General features: G+C 39.3%; 1 protein-coding gene across 4 annotated transcripts in view; it reads left to right on the forward strand.

Moving 5' to 3' along the window:
• The window catches only part of cadm1a (cell adhesion molecule 1a), a 308,628-nt gene that overhangs the window by 244,782 nt on the left and 47,598 nt on the right, over positions 1 to 16,248 (forward strand). For all 4 annotated transcript variants that reach the window (XM_048165550.1, XM_048165552.1, XM_048165553.1 and 1 more), the window contains 3 exons: positions 4,332 to 4,490; positions 10,292 to 10,388; positions 14,985 to 15,157. In XM_048165550.1, the coding sequence (XP_048021507.1) occupies positions 4,332 to 4,490; positions 10,292 to 10,388; positions 14,985 to 15,157 (429 nt within the window). The remainder of the gene's footprint in view (positions 1 to 4,331; positions 4,491 to 10,291; positions 10,389 to 14,984; positions 15,158 to 16,248) is intronic.

Below are 16,248 nucleotides of genomic sequence, written 5' to 3' on the forward strand. Positions count from 1 at the left end.
GCAAGTTACTTTGTTTTCCCATTAATAGACTTAAAGCTCTCCTGTCCCGCGGTTGAGAGAAATGTGGAGGTGTTGTGTGCGCTGTGTAAATATGATGGATATTGTAGTTCTAGACTAAATGTGTGAGTAGTTTACTCATCTCACTTGCAAAAACAGATTCAGTATTCAGTATAAAAACAGTGAATATTACACAAACCTGCAGTAATTAAATGTTAAATTACACAAATATACTTCATGTATTTAATCTCACTCTATTAACTAGTGTCTTTGCTGATGACCTTCGATGATCCAATTAAGTCACACGAATAAGCAAAAATGACTTAAGATAAACATCACATATGTTTCATTTTTTTTGTTTTTGTTGCTGAAGTAAGAGTGTTGAACTTTCTTCTCCTGTATCCTATTCTTCTGCAATCCAGAATGGCTGCACAGCTGAAAGGTTTGTTTGAGCTGCGCCCTCTACTGTAGAGGCGTGAATTTGCATTTCATTTCAGCTTTAGTCTTATACATTTCACTTTTGGTTTACAAAGGGCCTTTACATTTGCCAAAATTGTACTTTTTTGTTAATAAAAAAGCAAAGCAAGTCCAGCCCAGCTGAGAGAAAGTAATGCAAAAGTAATGTAACGCATTACTTTCCATAAAAAGTAACTAAGTAACGCAATTCATCAGGGAGTAACACAATATTGTAACTCATTACTTTTAAAAGTAACTTTCCTCAATACTGATCACGTGACACTGAAGAGTGGAGTAATGGCTGCTGAAAATTCAGCTTCGCCATGGCAAGAATAAATTACATTTTAAAATATATTTAAAAAGTTAATAGCTATTATCTTAAAAATCTAATTGCGTGTATATGTATATCATTTTTTTAAACTTCCCAACCCATATATTTATTATTTATTTGTTTATACATTTTATTTATGTACTCAGTTCTTACATAGGCACAATATATTCTAAATTTTTGATAGTGTGTACATGTACCCTTCTCTGCATACTTTAGTCCAAAGTTTATTGGTCTTTGAATGTCTTGTGAAATTTTCATAACAGTCATAATTATAAAATCACCAACTCCTTTTCAACATCTGTTTACCTAAACAGTCCTCACAGAAGCTTAGCTCATTTTCCATATCACTCCGTGAGGATGAGTGAAAGGCCGTACCTTTGACCCGCAGTCGTCTAGACACAGGCAATTTGCGTATTATGTACAAATTACCGCATATAAGCTGTCCTAATAACAGCTACCCAAAACGAGACGGCTAAATTGGAGTCCTGGACGGATGTTTTCATTTGGTAATTAGCGATAAGCTCAGTCAGGGGTCTCCGTTTCTCTCCTCTGGGAGTTTCAGCAGTTATTACAAAGCATTGTTCTGTTCATTTGTCAGTGGGTGTTTTGTTTTTATGTAACATCAATATATTATTGGACAGTTGGACAAATGTTGCGCTAAAGAAGAACAAGTTTGCCTCAGCGAGATGGACAGCAGGACATGAATATTCTGCTCTTGTAACGAAACAGTTCGAATGGAGGAGGTGAAAGTGATTGAAGAAACCGAGGGACTCCTCTCCTGACACAGGCAGTGCAACGCTGGCACTCACTGGCTGGAAATTGCTTTTGGCCCCTGCGCCTTTTCGGATTTATTTTTAATTAAATGTCCTCATCATTCAGCCTAATTACCTCTAGGATAATCAGGCTTTTTTAAATATCATTTAAAGGTTACACCCATACAGCCCCGGAATGTAAACTCAGCCGCCCCCATGATGTACCGCCTCACTCTCCCTCTCGCTCACGCCAACTCAACCTACCCAGTCTTATCCGTGTTTTCTGCCACGTTTACTGCTTCTGTTTTACATCCTGCTCCATTGTTGATACACACCTGTCTCATAAGACTAGCTGAATGAACATCGAGAAACAATAAGTTGTTAATTTCCTCCTGTCAGGCGATGTTGGCCTGCTCATTGTGTCATTGCTTAAAAATATAATCTCATTTCAATTAGCCAACTAAGCTTAGCTGAAACACAATGGCTTGATTCAGAATTTTTAATGGCTTTAAGGAAGTTTGCTAAATACTCGTTTGGCCCCAGATCTTCAGACTGCCCTCTTCGAGGGAGTGACTTTCCATTGGAAGGTAATGAATAATGTGAAAAATGATGCAAATTACAGAGCCAAAAAAAAAAAGTGAAGAAATGGTGAATTCAATAGGGAACAGGTTCTCTTTTGATATTCAGCCCACTGTATCGCTGCAGATCGGGACTAATCAGAGCTCCTTTGCATTTCAAAAAGGGAGATGTTATTGAAATGAAGAAATGTCTGAATGACAGTGATTGACCTGTGATTATCTCTTTATCGGCTGTGACTGTGGCATTGTGAGGGAGAATATAGACGTGCTTCTGGGCTCTCAATGAGCTCTGTGTCTTCTCTTATTTGAGATATGATTGTCTGACTATTCATTCTTTTCTGATAATGCTGAATGCAGGGAGAATGAATGCTCAAGACAAGAAATTGTCAGAAAAAAATATATCTGGAGTATTGAGATGCCCAGATTTCCACACAGCAGTGCCATTTCCGGTCATTTTTATGATTTACGTTAAAATTTGCATTGTGGGTTATTGATAACATTTATAATAGAGCCAAAAGATAGATGTATTCTACGCATTAACAGTAAAAGTATGATGGAAACCACATATAAATGGCAATCACGGACCAGGAAAGTCTTTATTGTTAGTTTGTGGTAAGACAACTACACCATACAGAATTTAAAGAGCAAGCGCATCATTTTTATGTCAAAATACACTATCGCTTTAATTTAATTTTTTTTTTCTGAAAGGCAACATTAATTTGGTCAAAAGTGGTAGTAACGACATTTGTATGCATTATGCACATTGATGTTGGCTTTTTTACTTTCTATTCATAAAAGAATCCTGAAAAAATGTATCACTGTTTCCACAAAAGTATTATGCAGTACAACTATTTTTTTAGCATTGATAATAAGAGCTGTTTCTTAAGGATCAGAACAGCATATTAGAATAATTTTTGAAGGATCATGTGATACTAAAGCCTAGAGTAATGGCTGACGAAAATTAAGCTTTGCATCACAGGAATAAATGACATTTTAAAATATATTCAAAGAGAAAACAGTTATTTTAATTAAAAAATAAAATGTTTTATTTTTGTTTTGTTTTTTTATACTGTATTTTGATTTAAAAAAAAAAAAAAAAATGCAGCCTTGAAGAGCATAATAGGCTTCTTTAAAAAAAAAAAAAAAAAAAAAGACCACAAACTTTTGAGCAGTAGTGTACTTTTCCCCAATCTTAGATTAAAGGGATAGTTCTCCCAAAAATGAAAATGCTTTCATCATATATTCTGTCATGTTTTTCTAAAACTTCCCAAGCAAAAGCATATATTTTAAGAATAAAAAAACTGTTTTTATTTATATAATGAAAGTCTGTGGGGTCCAACATTGTATGTACATTAACAAAACTATCTGCAGAAGGTGGGGGAAAGGAAACCTGTTTGAAAAGAGTCATAATATTTGCTTTTCTGATTGATGCCGTTAGTGGTGCATAAATGATACACTTCACCTATAATAAAGTGTGATTTGTTTACTCTCCATCAAACTCACCTTTTTGGATTTCTTTTCTTTCAGTCTGTCACTCCCACAACAAATTCATTTTTTTTAATGGTCAAGTGGAATTTTTTTCTTTACAAACAGACAAACAGGACAATAGGTCCCTCTCTCTCTTGCTTACTCGCTCAGCCCTTCTCTTCTCCTTTCTCTCTTTCCGCCCACGCCTGTTTCTCTCCACAAGGCCAGAGCAGTAATTGAGTGATGGAGGTCTGTGCGGTGCTGCGAGGCTATTGTCTGGAGCCGCACAATGACTTCAAGTCTTTTGTGTTCTTCATGCCCACTTGATGCTGCTGAAGGAGGGCTGCGGGTCAGATGCGTCCACTACAGCCATTATATCTCACTTCATAAAGCACAAACACACCATCACAGCCCACACAGTTGCCAATGAGTGACAGCTGCATAACAAGCCTCGGCAGGAAGCGGTTTAGGGCTGTTTTTCAGCCACATGGCCCCTCCCATATGGTCACATTTCAGGTGCTGCTGCAGGGGGCCGTTTACTGTACACATGTCATTGATAAGCTACAGTGAGCTGCCATATGTCACATATGTGCAAGACATTAGGGGATCTGCTTTGTTATATGTCTCACAGGATGTAACGTATACTGTGGCCTTCAATACATTTAGCCACCTGCGGTTTTTTGATAGAGATTATAATTAAAGTGATTAATTTTGAATTCTGTGTGTCTCATTGGTTTGTGTTTCTCACAGGCAAGTCTAAAGTGGAGAACACTTACGACAGGATGTTCACTGTGACAAGCTCACTGAGGTTTACGGTCACGAGAGAGGATGATGGGGTTCCTGTGGTTTGCATTGTAGACCATCCAGCGGTCAAAGACTTCCAGGCTCAGAAGTACCTGGAAGTGCAATGTGAGTGAACCGACACTTTAAATGTGATATAATAGTATGATGTTTAATATTGTATTTTGTTCAAATTAAAAGAATACTCATTAAGATATTTAAATATATTCAAAGTGAGCGAGCAGAGCAGAGGACAATGTGATATAGATTTACTATTATTGAATTGAATATTTAATATTATATTATTGAATTAAATATTATTTTGTGTGAATATTAAGTATTAGTAATATATAATTAAAAGATCTCTTCGGGTAGATAATGGTGTTTTTTATTGATTTATTTACTTTTTTTAAGTACAATGTGACAGCATTTTAGATATAGATATAGAATTAAATATTAATATGATATTATGTGAAAGAATTTGAAGTGTTATCTTTGATAAGTGTTTTTTTTAGTGGGGACAGCATGACAGTATTTTAAATATAGATTAATATAAATTAAAATTATGTAAATTAATACTAATAAAAAATGTGAATATATATATCATATATTATTATTATTATTATTATTATTTTATTTTTTTATTTTTTTTATTTTTTTTTACATGATCTCTTTGGATATGTTTATTTTATTATGTGAATATTAAATATTAGTAATTTAAATATATTTAAAGTTATACACTGATGAGCCAAAATATTATGACAGGTGACTCACAGGTGAAGCGAATATTGTTAATTGTCTTCTAAAAAGGCCATATGTTAAAGGGTTAGTTCACCCAAAAATGAGAATTCTGTCATTAATTAATCACCCTCATGTTGCTTCAAACCTGTAAGACCTTCGTTCATCTTCGGAACACAAATTAAGATATTTTTGATAAAATCCGTGAGCTATCTGTCCTCTGATAGACTGCAACATAATCACTGTACAACTTTCAAGGCCCAGAAAGGTAAAATAGTGTGACCACAACAACAACGTTTTTATTCAACAATTTCTTCGCTTCCATGTCATTCTCCTAAGCAGTTAAAAAATGGTAATTGTTTCGCAGTTTATTGGAGGCCAGATAGCTCTTGGATTTCATCAAAAATATCTTAATTTGTGTTCTGAAGATAAACGAAGGTCTTACAGGTTTGCAGCGACATGAGGGTGAGTAACTAATGACAGAATTTATTTTTGGGTGAACTAACCCTTTAAGGTCTGGGTAGATTACGTAGTAAACAAACAATCAGTTCTCTTAATCTATATGTTAAATGCAGTAGAAATGGGCAGGAATAAAGATCTGAGCGACTTTGACATGGGTCAAATTGTTATGGCAAGGCAACTGGGTCAGAGTATTTCTGAAACGGCCAGGCTTGTGGGTTAGTCCTGATCAGCAGTGGTGAGAATTTACCAACAGTGGTCAGCGTAGGGACAAACAACAATCCAGCAACAGTGTACTGGGTGCCCAAGACTCATCGATGCATGAAGGCAACGAAGGATATCCTGGTTAGGTCTGAACCGACTGAAGTTCTATTGTGGCACAAGTCACACTCTGCTTTAATGGGGCTGCATAGCCGCAGACCAATCAGATCCCTGTCCACCATCTAAAGCACCTACAATGGGCACATGAGCATCAAAACTGGACCTTGGAGCAGTGGAAGAAGGTTGTCTGGTCCGATGAGTCCCGCTTTCTTTTACATCACGTCGGATGGCTGTGTATGTGTCCACCGTTTACCTGGGAAAGTGATAGCACCAGGATGCACTGTAGGACGACAACAAGCCAGTGGAGGGAGTGTGATGCTCTGGGAAACGTTCTGCTGGGAAACCCTGGGTCTGGCCATTTATGTGGATGTAAATTTGCATGTGCCAAGTACCTTAACATTGTTTCAGACCAGGTACATTCCTTTGTGACAATGGTGTTCCCTGGTGGAAGTAGCCTCTTTAAATAGGATAAAGTACCCTGCCACATTTTTCGGGAGTGGTTTGAGGAACATGATAAAGAGTTTAAGGTGTTGCCCTGTCCTCCAAATTCCCCAGATGGACCAACAAGTTCAATCCACAGCGTCTCCACCTTGCAACCTACAGGACTTGAAGGATATGTGGCTAACATCTTGGTGCCAGCTACCACAGCACACCTTCTGGGGTCTTTGTAGAGTCCATACCTCAGCTGGTCGGCGCTGTTTTGGCAGCACACAGATGACCAACACCATATTAAGCAGGTGGTCATAATGCAAATTAGAGTAGATAATGGTGTTTATTTTATTCTGTTTTCTAAGTGCAATGTGAGTGAATGAGGACAGTATGACAGCATTTTAGTATTGTTGAATTAATTTTATATTATGGTAACATTATTATATACAGTATACAGTAAATATATAGTATATCTGTGGTGTTATCTTTGTTAGAAATCAGTAAGGCCTATACGTTCCCTTTCACTTGGCCTGTGATGAAAGATTAAGTGTGTTTTTGCACTTTAGTAATTCAGCCATGACACAGAGATTCTGCCTCTGATTGTCTGAGAGCTTTGGGCGTTGTCTTCATCCTCAGATACGGATACAGATATGATTTTTAAAGATGTTTTGTTTGGGTCCTCAAGCATATTTTTCTTGATGTTATTCTAGTCTGCCACAGGGTTTGGAAGATCACTGGAAAGGCTGCTTTACCAAACTTTATATGTCAAAGACAACATATCTCCTAAAACTGCATGATATTTGGGCTTTGGTGCCCAACTTACAGCAGAAAAATGTAAAACCAATTTGTCCATGCTATTTAACTGGATTTAGTGCTCGCAGGCAGCCTTTGTCATGCTCTGGGGAGAGCTGGTGCAAGAGTCATTGTCTGGCTCACTCCTCTTTCAAATTGTGCTGTTGAAACTGGGAAAACAATCAATGTTAAAAATCATTGAGTGAAGGAAGCTTTAATGGAGTTTATTTTTACAATAGAAAATAGAAAAACATTGCTGTGGATATTAAATAAGCCAGAAATATTGATAGCTACACCATGCAAACAGTTTGTGCAGTTCAGCAGCTTGAGGGAAATTAAATGCTCCGTGGTGGCGGCGGTAAGAAATGACAACAATATCTTGTGTCAATAATTGTGTTATTAGAATTAGAGTGACCTTTTCTGTCCGGCACACCAGCTAGCGAGAAACCGGAGGCCGGTGGCGCTGCTTTCCGTGGATTTAATGCTTGTGTGCCCAGGAGAGAGAGAGCTTTGGAAAGGAACTAATGCAGAGGAAGCTTCAAAGCAAGAAACTTTCACTCAGAGCCTTTCATGCGAAGAGTTTGAAGATGACAAGGGGAGAAATGGAAGGAGTCTCCATAGAGCTGAGACAAACAGGTGGATATTCCTCTTACAGAACTTCCAAGCAGACCACTCTTTTTCTCTCTCTCTCACTTCAGACCAGGCTGTCCATCACGGACACAAAAATGTTAGCCCTGACAGGGTGTAATTTGGAAAGATAGAAGGCCAACAGATCACTCTTTGTTGATAGAAGAGGTCAAACAGGAAAGCATCACACGGGCAAAGCACTCAACAAATTTAGCGATCGCCAAAAAGCCCCAAAATAATGTGATAAATCTTGTCAGGAGACGCTTTTTTTCTTCCTTGTGCACTTTAAAAAAAATTCAAGAAAGTGTGAAATCTGTGGGTCAAAGTGAAGTCACCGTTCACTCAGCATCCAGTCCATTCAAAGTGCCGTAAGAGCCGGTGAAATTGAAAGAGTGGAATCTGTGGGTTATTGTGGGCGACTTTGACTTGGTGTCAGTGAAATAATCTTTTAACCTCTGAGTCCACAGGGACACTCAGCATCTCTCTGTGTGGATTTTTGTAAATTCCTTGGCCCTTATGCATGACCTGCCTCCAACGCAAGGTCTGCTGCTTATCCTGATTTACGCATACTAATGACTCTGGACTATTTACATTGCAAACCCACTGTTTTTCATCAATGCATGTCTACCGTTTAACCCACATTGCTTGCCAAAGTGAATGCAATGATGTCATTAAAGATTCACGTGATAGCAGCTCTAATATCTCCCCCATGTCCATGGAACGGACGCACAACGCTGTCGCATAAGCATCTGTGGAACGCCACTTCAAGCTCCATTACAGGGAGAATATTAGATTTGGGTTCCTTTGAGAAACTAGAGGACTGGATGCAGGCCAGTGCTGGAATGGAACATAGGACTGGAAAGGCATAGCTCAGGCATTACAACCTGTCAGTTTGAGAGGATGAATACCTCCAAGAAAGCAGCAGGGACCTCAGAGCATGCATCTCCTGTGGAGCCCACTTACATAACTGTGGTGGACTTGGCAAACACACCACGGCCTCCTATGAATCTTGGGAATGTTAAAGGGATTGATCACTCAAAAAGGAAAAATCTGTCATCATTTATTCACTCTCATGTCATTCCAAGCCTGTAGGACTTTTTCTTTGACACATTTTGAAGAATGTTTTGTTTGTTTCCCATACAATAAAAGTCAGTGGGGTCTAATTGACTGTTGTTTTGGACCCTATTGACTTTCGTTGTATGAACAAAAACAGTTTCTGTGTTCCACAAAAGAAAGTCAATCATACAGGTTTGACTTTGCGACATGAGATGAATGAGTTTAATCATTCACAATAAAACCAAGAACATGCACTGAGAAAGTAAATGGGGTCCATTTTGATTTCAAGTTCGGTCCAAAAGGGGTTAATGGTGCTGGTACAGTCACTAATAGCCCTATATTTCTTATAATATAATTACTATTGGCAAAAGCTGTCCAGGCTTTTTTTTCTTTCTTTTGGCACACCTAACAGTTGTTCCTTGGATCCATTATGCCTAATAAAAGGCTAGTAACACTTTTTTTGCCTCTCAGTATGCCTCTCATTATTTATGCTCTATTTTTTGTGTCTTTTATGTTTTATTTCCTTGCTGCACTTAGCACTTAGTATAACACAAAGGTTGCCGTTTCCTGTTTCTGCCTGTCATGTCCATGTAGAAACACTCTCTGAGGGAACCTATTTAGTATTTGCCTGACATTAGACACATTCTACAAAAGCCGCAGCCTTGTGAAGTCCATTAAATGCCAAGGGTCCTAAATGTCTCTGTGATTTTCTTACATGAGCTGTTTGCCATTAAGTTTCATCATGTCATTAGAGTGCCAGACAGACCGAAAAATCTTATTAAACATCTGAAATTGGCACACAGGTGTTATACCGTTATGCAAGGAGTTTACACAAATGTAGGGCGCGTGACCGGCCCGCATGGATGTGTATGTCAGATCCTACCCTCCGATGTTATTTGAGACACGCAGCACAATGTATTTCTACGTGAGAGAGCGTTAGTTATGTGTCCGACGTCAGTTTGAATGTCACCCCTCCTGCTGCACTGTACAAACACAGCAGGAAGTCTAATCCCAGCTGAATTGGAAAAGAACTGAGACTTGCCAAGGAGAAGTGCACATTTCATGCTAAATGTAGCAGCTACGGCTGAGAGGCAAGGCTGACGCAAGGTGCAAAAAGCCAGCAGGCTACCTGCTGCCAGTCACTGGAGAATAGAACCATTGAGCGGCCAGTCGTTTTAATAGATATGAGAAAGGGCAGTACTTACGGAGCAGAAAGGTCAGTGCTGAGAGCGCATAGGAACGAGTTTGAATATGGACGTTCGTGATGTCATGACTTCTGACTGTATACATAGCAAACATCGGGGTGTATCGATTATGTTTAAATGACTCTTAAAGGTTAATAGAAAAACAGCATGCACACATTTTGCAACAAACAATGGTAATGCTGAAGAGTCGACTCAAATGGCTGAGAACAATCCAATAAGTGTTGAACAAAGCCAAGGCTGTTTAAAGTTTCATGCAGCCTGGGGGCATGAGACGCTGATGTGCTTTACTTTTCTCCTCCACAGATAAACCTGAGGTGAAGATCGTGGTGGAGTTTCCTTCAGGCCCGATTAGAGAGGGGGAGAATCTGGAATTGACTTGCCGGGCTAAAGGCAAACCAGAGTAAGTTGCATCTCTCTGCTGGATGTTCTATCTCTGACTATATTGGCAACGTTTCAAAGCTTTGTTCTGATCTGGATCAGTTTGGGTCATGGGCTCTCAACCCTGATGAGAACAGCCCTCTAACAAAACCCGTAGCGAAGCGTGTGACTACCATCTCTACAATCGAAAAAAATAAAAGCATTTAATAGACCTAATTATATAACAATTCTGGTCCTGATCTGATTAAACAAGCTGCATTCCGAGACATTTTGTGATATTAATTTGAAATAATTAAAATACGAATTAAATTGAACAAGAAGAAAATATTTTGAGTGTAAAAAACATGGACGTCAGCCGTAGGTTTCTGAAGAGTATTTTTGAAGGCGGAGCTGGATAACCGAAAATGGGCAAAGAGGCGGGATATGGGTGGAGCTGAGGTGCTGAGGTCCTGAAACCATGCTTGCCTAGCTCAACGTGACCAAGTTAGCTCAGGCTAAGGAGCTATCTGTCTATCTTAGATACTATCTAAAATATTAATAAAGATTACAAGTTATACATCATTATGCATTTGAAAGTTCAAAGGGTTTACTGTCAATCTACGGTGTCAGTTTTACGATATAGATGCCACAGCAACAGTAATATTACAATACCTTTGTAATGAAATAGCGATCACGAGATGAATCCAATCTGTCGCTCTTGGGTAAAATGTCCATGATAAGCATCCATTGAAAAACATCCAACAGCACTTTTTGTCCACAAAAGCATTAAATCCATGAAATATTGATATATTGTCCATTGTTTGCATCGTATTTCTTCTGAACGATCTGCTCTCCTTCATCATTCTTCACGAAATTATGCAATCTGAGTGCCGTTTTTGTAAAACTCACAAACAAATGAGACCGCTTCCAAATAGTGCAGCTGTTTTAGTTAAAATATCCAAGCAGTGCTGTCGGATTTTGTGGTGTTTTGAGAGAGACATATTCTCCAGCCATTGTCATTATAGTAAATCCGATGGACGGCCATAATTATGCATAAGTTTAAAGCTTAAATGAATGAGTTATAAAAAAATTCACCCCCCTCAAAGTCGTCATGAAGGGCAAAATTAGCTATATAAACCAATATCACTTTTTGTACTTTTTCTGCTATAAAGTTGGCCATTTTAACATGGGGGATCTATGGGATTGACTCACTTTCGGAGCCTGTCTCTAGCGGCCAGTCGATGAATTGCAGTTTAAGTCACTTCCGTCTTGGTTTTAAGAGAGAGAGAGCGGAAGGTTGGCACTTGTTAAAAAGCCTGAAATGAATTTGCTCGATTGCCATATTTTTCCATTACTATTGATCATGTGTTTGATAATCAGTTTGCATGAGCAAACCAAAATATATACAGTGACCCCAAAATTTGTGCAATTTAGCCAAACTTTATGAATGTCATTACATATATCGGAATATCAAACCAATTGGCATTTATTATAACCACTTTCCAAGCAAAATTTGTAAAAAAATAGATATATGGTTCAAAGTTAAGAAAGTTAGTTTTATTCTCTCTCTTTTCAGATTCCACTTGGTTAGATGTATTGTATATAATGCAGAGATAATCATACATTTTATTTGTACAAAAAATGTTCAAATATTTTTGGGGGGCCACTTCACATGTGTCTAAAGAAAGTTATCAATGGTAGTTCAATGAGAGCACATGTAATGAAAGCCATTCTGGTGTTTTTACATTCAGCAAGCCCCATAACATACCCAAACTGAACTGCTGCGAGCAGACGAGGCGCCACCCAAATTCATTTTATAAAGAAGAAAATACAATCAATACAGTGAGCAGAAAATTGGAAGTCATTTTCATTAAAGCTTGGAGAGGGGCTGCAGTCATTACTGTCAGACAGTGCAGGGCTTGGCTTGCCATCCCATTTGTATTCTCCGCCTCATGCCAGGTTCTCTGCAGCCCCTCCACTGTGTGTTTTTCCCCATGCCTTCCTCCCAATAAGGCACTTTTTCTAGGTCATTTCTCCCTTTCCATATCAGGAACGTCTGCATCTTTATGCTACGCATGTATATTTAACCTCAGATTGAGACTCTTTGAGATTCCCCACTCGCTGCTCGCCATCAAATGTTGTTTTGCTGTCCTCAGAGGCCGAGGATCAACTGCTATTGAACGCGAACCAATCCTTTGTTTCGAAACTGTGAAGGTTTTGTTTTGTTTTTTTTGTATTTTCCCCTCTCTCCCCTTTTAAACAGAGGATGGTAACAAGTTTAAACACCAACACAAAAACCAGAACAACAAGGGAAAGCCTCCTCAGATGCTCTTGGGAAATAACTACACTGCAGCAGTGCCATTGAAACTTGTGAGAGCCGAGCAGAGTTTAGAGCCTCTTTTATTTTTCCACAGTAGGTTTAGCTCATTCTGCTCATCACTGTGAAAGTAGAATAGGCTGTTGTGTCCTCGGCTCAGGTGTTTAGAGAACAAAAGGAGATAGCTTGCAGTGGCAGTTAATTGAGGCAGACAAGAGAAAATCACAGCCTTTCGCTTTTTGTTACTTTGCCAAAATGTTGTTCATTTGCCAATGCCGTAGGCTGCGACATTGGTCGAATCCCACAATCTGTGTTACTGACCACAACTGATTTTTTTTTTTTTTTTTTTTCTGAGGGTAGAGCCATAGCTGTTTTCAGCCTCAAACAACACACATTTAACATATTAACATGACAACAAATTGTACACAAAGTCTGATTTGCTGGATTCAGCACATACAAAGATATTTAGTCTGCTGGAAAATAAAATAATCTATAAGTTCCCATGCTGTTTCCAAGGAATTATTAGCAGGTTTTGCCCACTGAAGCTAAGCAGGGCTGAGCCTGGTTAGTACCTGGATGGGAGACCTCCTGGGAAAAACCAGGTAGCTGCTGGAAGAGGTGTTAGTGAGGCCAGCAGGGGGTGCTCACCCTGTGGTCTGTGTGGGTCATAACGCCCCAGTATAGTGACGGGGACACCGTACTGTAACAAGCACCGTCCTTCGAATGAGACGTTAAACCGAGGTCCTGACTCTCTGTGGTCATTAAAAATCCCATGGCACTTCTCGTAAAGAGTAGCATGTAACCCCGGTGTCCTGGCCAAATTCCCTCCATAGGCCCATACCAATCATGGCCTCCTAATAATCCCCATCCATTGAATTGGCTCTTTCACTCTCTCTCCTCTCCACCTACAGCTGGTGTGTGGTGAGCGCACTGGCACCGTTGTACTGTGGCTGCCGTCGCATCATCCAAGTGGATGCTGCACACTGGTGGTGGATGAGGAGAGACCTCAGATATGATTGTAAAGCACTTTGGGTGTACAGTAGTACATAGGAAAGCGCTATATAAATGCCTCATTCATTCATTCATTCACACCTTCACCAATACATTTCCATGCTTTTTCAGTGACTTCAGATTTTTAAATCTGAGGTAGTGGTATTGTTTTTCATTAATTACGTTTGTTTTCACCCTTGGAGCGGTGTTGACATATGTCTTAGGCCCTGTCCACACGAACACGGGTATTTTCAAAACCACAGCTTTTTCTATGCGGTTTGGCCAATTGTCCACATGCAAACGCCGACCTTTTTTGAAAACTCCTGCCAGGGTGAACATTTTTTTAAACTCCGGTTACAGCATTGTTGTGTAGACGGTGAAACCCGAGATTTTGGCCAGTGTCATCAGAGTGCGTGCTGTTATCTCCTTTGTTTGACATCAGATTGTGTCTCTTTTGTTTACGTGAAGCCAGTCTGTGCAATGGTGGACAGAATATTGCTGCTAATAACTGTGCTAACAGGGCTTATAACATGTATACAGATACATGCACAGTTCTCCCATTATATTGCATTTCAGAGGCGTCAGAATGCAATACTATGCAGGTTATGACGGCTTATGACTTGTTTTTTTTACTTTGAATGAATATGTCTCATTGTATTGTTTTGGATTTTCAATATTGTTAGCCTACCGGAACCTGTAATCAACTTTTTTCCAGGCTTCTGATTGGCCAACATGGCTTTCGACAGCGCTTCATAGCGTCTTTTTGCATGTTCATGTGGACGGAGATTTTTTTAAAACCGTGCTTGTGTGGACATGATTTTTTTTTTTTTTTTTTTTTTAAACGAAGGAGGAAAAACTCTTATACGTTTATACAAATACCTGTGTCTTTACAAGATATGTAAATGTTGAGTAATTTGAACAAAATGAGTGTGTGTGTGGAAAGAAAGAAAGAAAGAAAGAAAGAAAGAAAGAAAGAAAGAAAGAAAGAAAGAAAGAAAGAAAGAAAGAAAGAAAGGTGCCAACTTTAACAAAAATAAAGTTACCATGATTTTTTTTTTTTTTATTATTAATTTTCTGGAATTTTCCAGAAATGGAAATTACAATTTTAACATTCCCTGTTGTTTCCAGTTTCTAGACACTGGTTCATGGCATTGACTCTTTGAAATAGACTCAGCTTCTGTTTGTGATCTGTACTTTCTGCTTTGCTTAAAGGTTTATATATAAGTTAGGATTTACCTAGTGTACAATGTCCCATAAAACATATAATGTGAACCAGACTTGTTGGTCTGGCTACACAACACTGAGTCATTTCTGCTCTGTCTCTCCATCCAGACCTCAACAGGTGAATTGGGTGAGGGTGGAGGACGACGTGCCATCTCACGCGGTTATCACCGGCTCAGATCTCTTCATCGAGAACCTGAACAAGTCCTACAACGGCACTTACCGATGTGTGGCATCCAACTCTGTGGGTGAAGCCTATGACGACTACATCCTTTTTGTGCGAGGTAAGTTCAAAGTGATACAGAGTAGTTCTGTCTCTTCGACCTCTTGCTCTTTCACTCACTTCACCGCTCCATCTGAGTCATGGGTCAATAACATTGATCTCAATGACATTTCCTTTTCTCTAGGACATGTTCTAATCTGACCATTTTCCTCTTGGAATTTACTTCTGCTATCTTTTGCTGCACTAAGCCTGTGGTGAAATTGCTGTCCTCCATTTTCAGAGTGCAACAATGGACTCAGAGCTATTTTAAAAAGGATTTGTCCCGCAATGAGGATCTTTAAGTGAACAGATATACAGTTTATGTCAGTAGCGAGGGAGGCAAACCCCAGCGAATTCAGATTCACTCCAAGTCATTTTGTCAAATGATACTGTGAATAAGCTTTAAAGAAGCCAAACTTTTTTGTTTGTGTGTGTCTGTCTGTGTGTGTGTGTGTGTGTGGGAGCATTGCATGTTGTCGGTGGGTCTCCACAGAAACTTGGCTTCGCCCGGGTTGTGCGTGTTCCAAAAACTTGCCCCAGCACGAAGTGCAAATGCGCCAGTAATTGCGACAGGCTTTTCACACGTTTCTCCCATGAGCGGCTTGGCAGTAATTCCATGAGAAATTCATGACAGTTGAACCAACAGAATAGAAGAGAGAGTGACATAGCCACGTATGGAGCTGCGAGAGCTCAAATCCCTCCCCTATTATAAATAGCGTTGAATATAACACTCTACGTATGATGCTTCTTTCAATATCTACACAATTCAACCACATATCTGACATTAGAATTGCTAATGCAGAAACGAGACTGCGCGACAGGGCTGTCACCATTTAATCTAGCGTCGTGCGTCTCCGTTATGTTAACAGAGTGACACTCAAATATATTCAACACACACCTACATGTGCGCTCATAAAGACAGGCGCTGGTGACATCTGGGTACTCTATAGTCTTATAATTATTCTCCCACAAATTAATAGGGTGACATCTGCGTATTACAAACACAGTGGCCCTGACACATTCAGCAAGACCCACAGCTTTTCTCGCATACTTGGCATATTACGCCGTTCTGTCGAGGCACTGTTCAATTAAACGCTCTACTTTACAGAGATG

This window comes from Megalobrama amblycephala, linkage group LG18 (assembly GCF_018812025.1).
Source record: "Megalobrama amblycephala isolate DHTTF-2021 linkage group LG18, ASM1881202v1, whole genome shotgun sequence".
In the NCBI taxonomy this organism is placed as follows: domain Eukaryota; kingdom Metazoa; phylum Chordata; class Actinopteri; order Cypriniformes; family Xenocyprididae; genus Megalobrama; species Megalobrama amblycephala.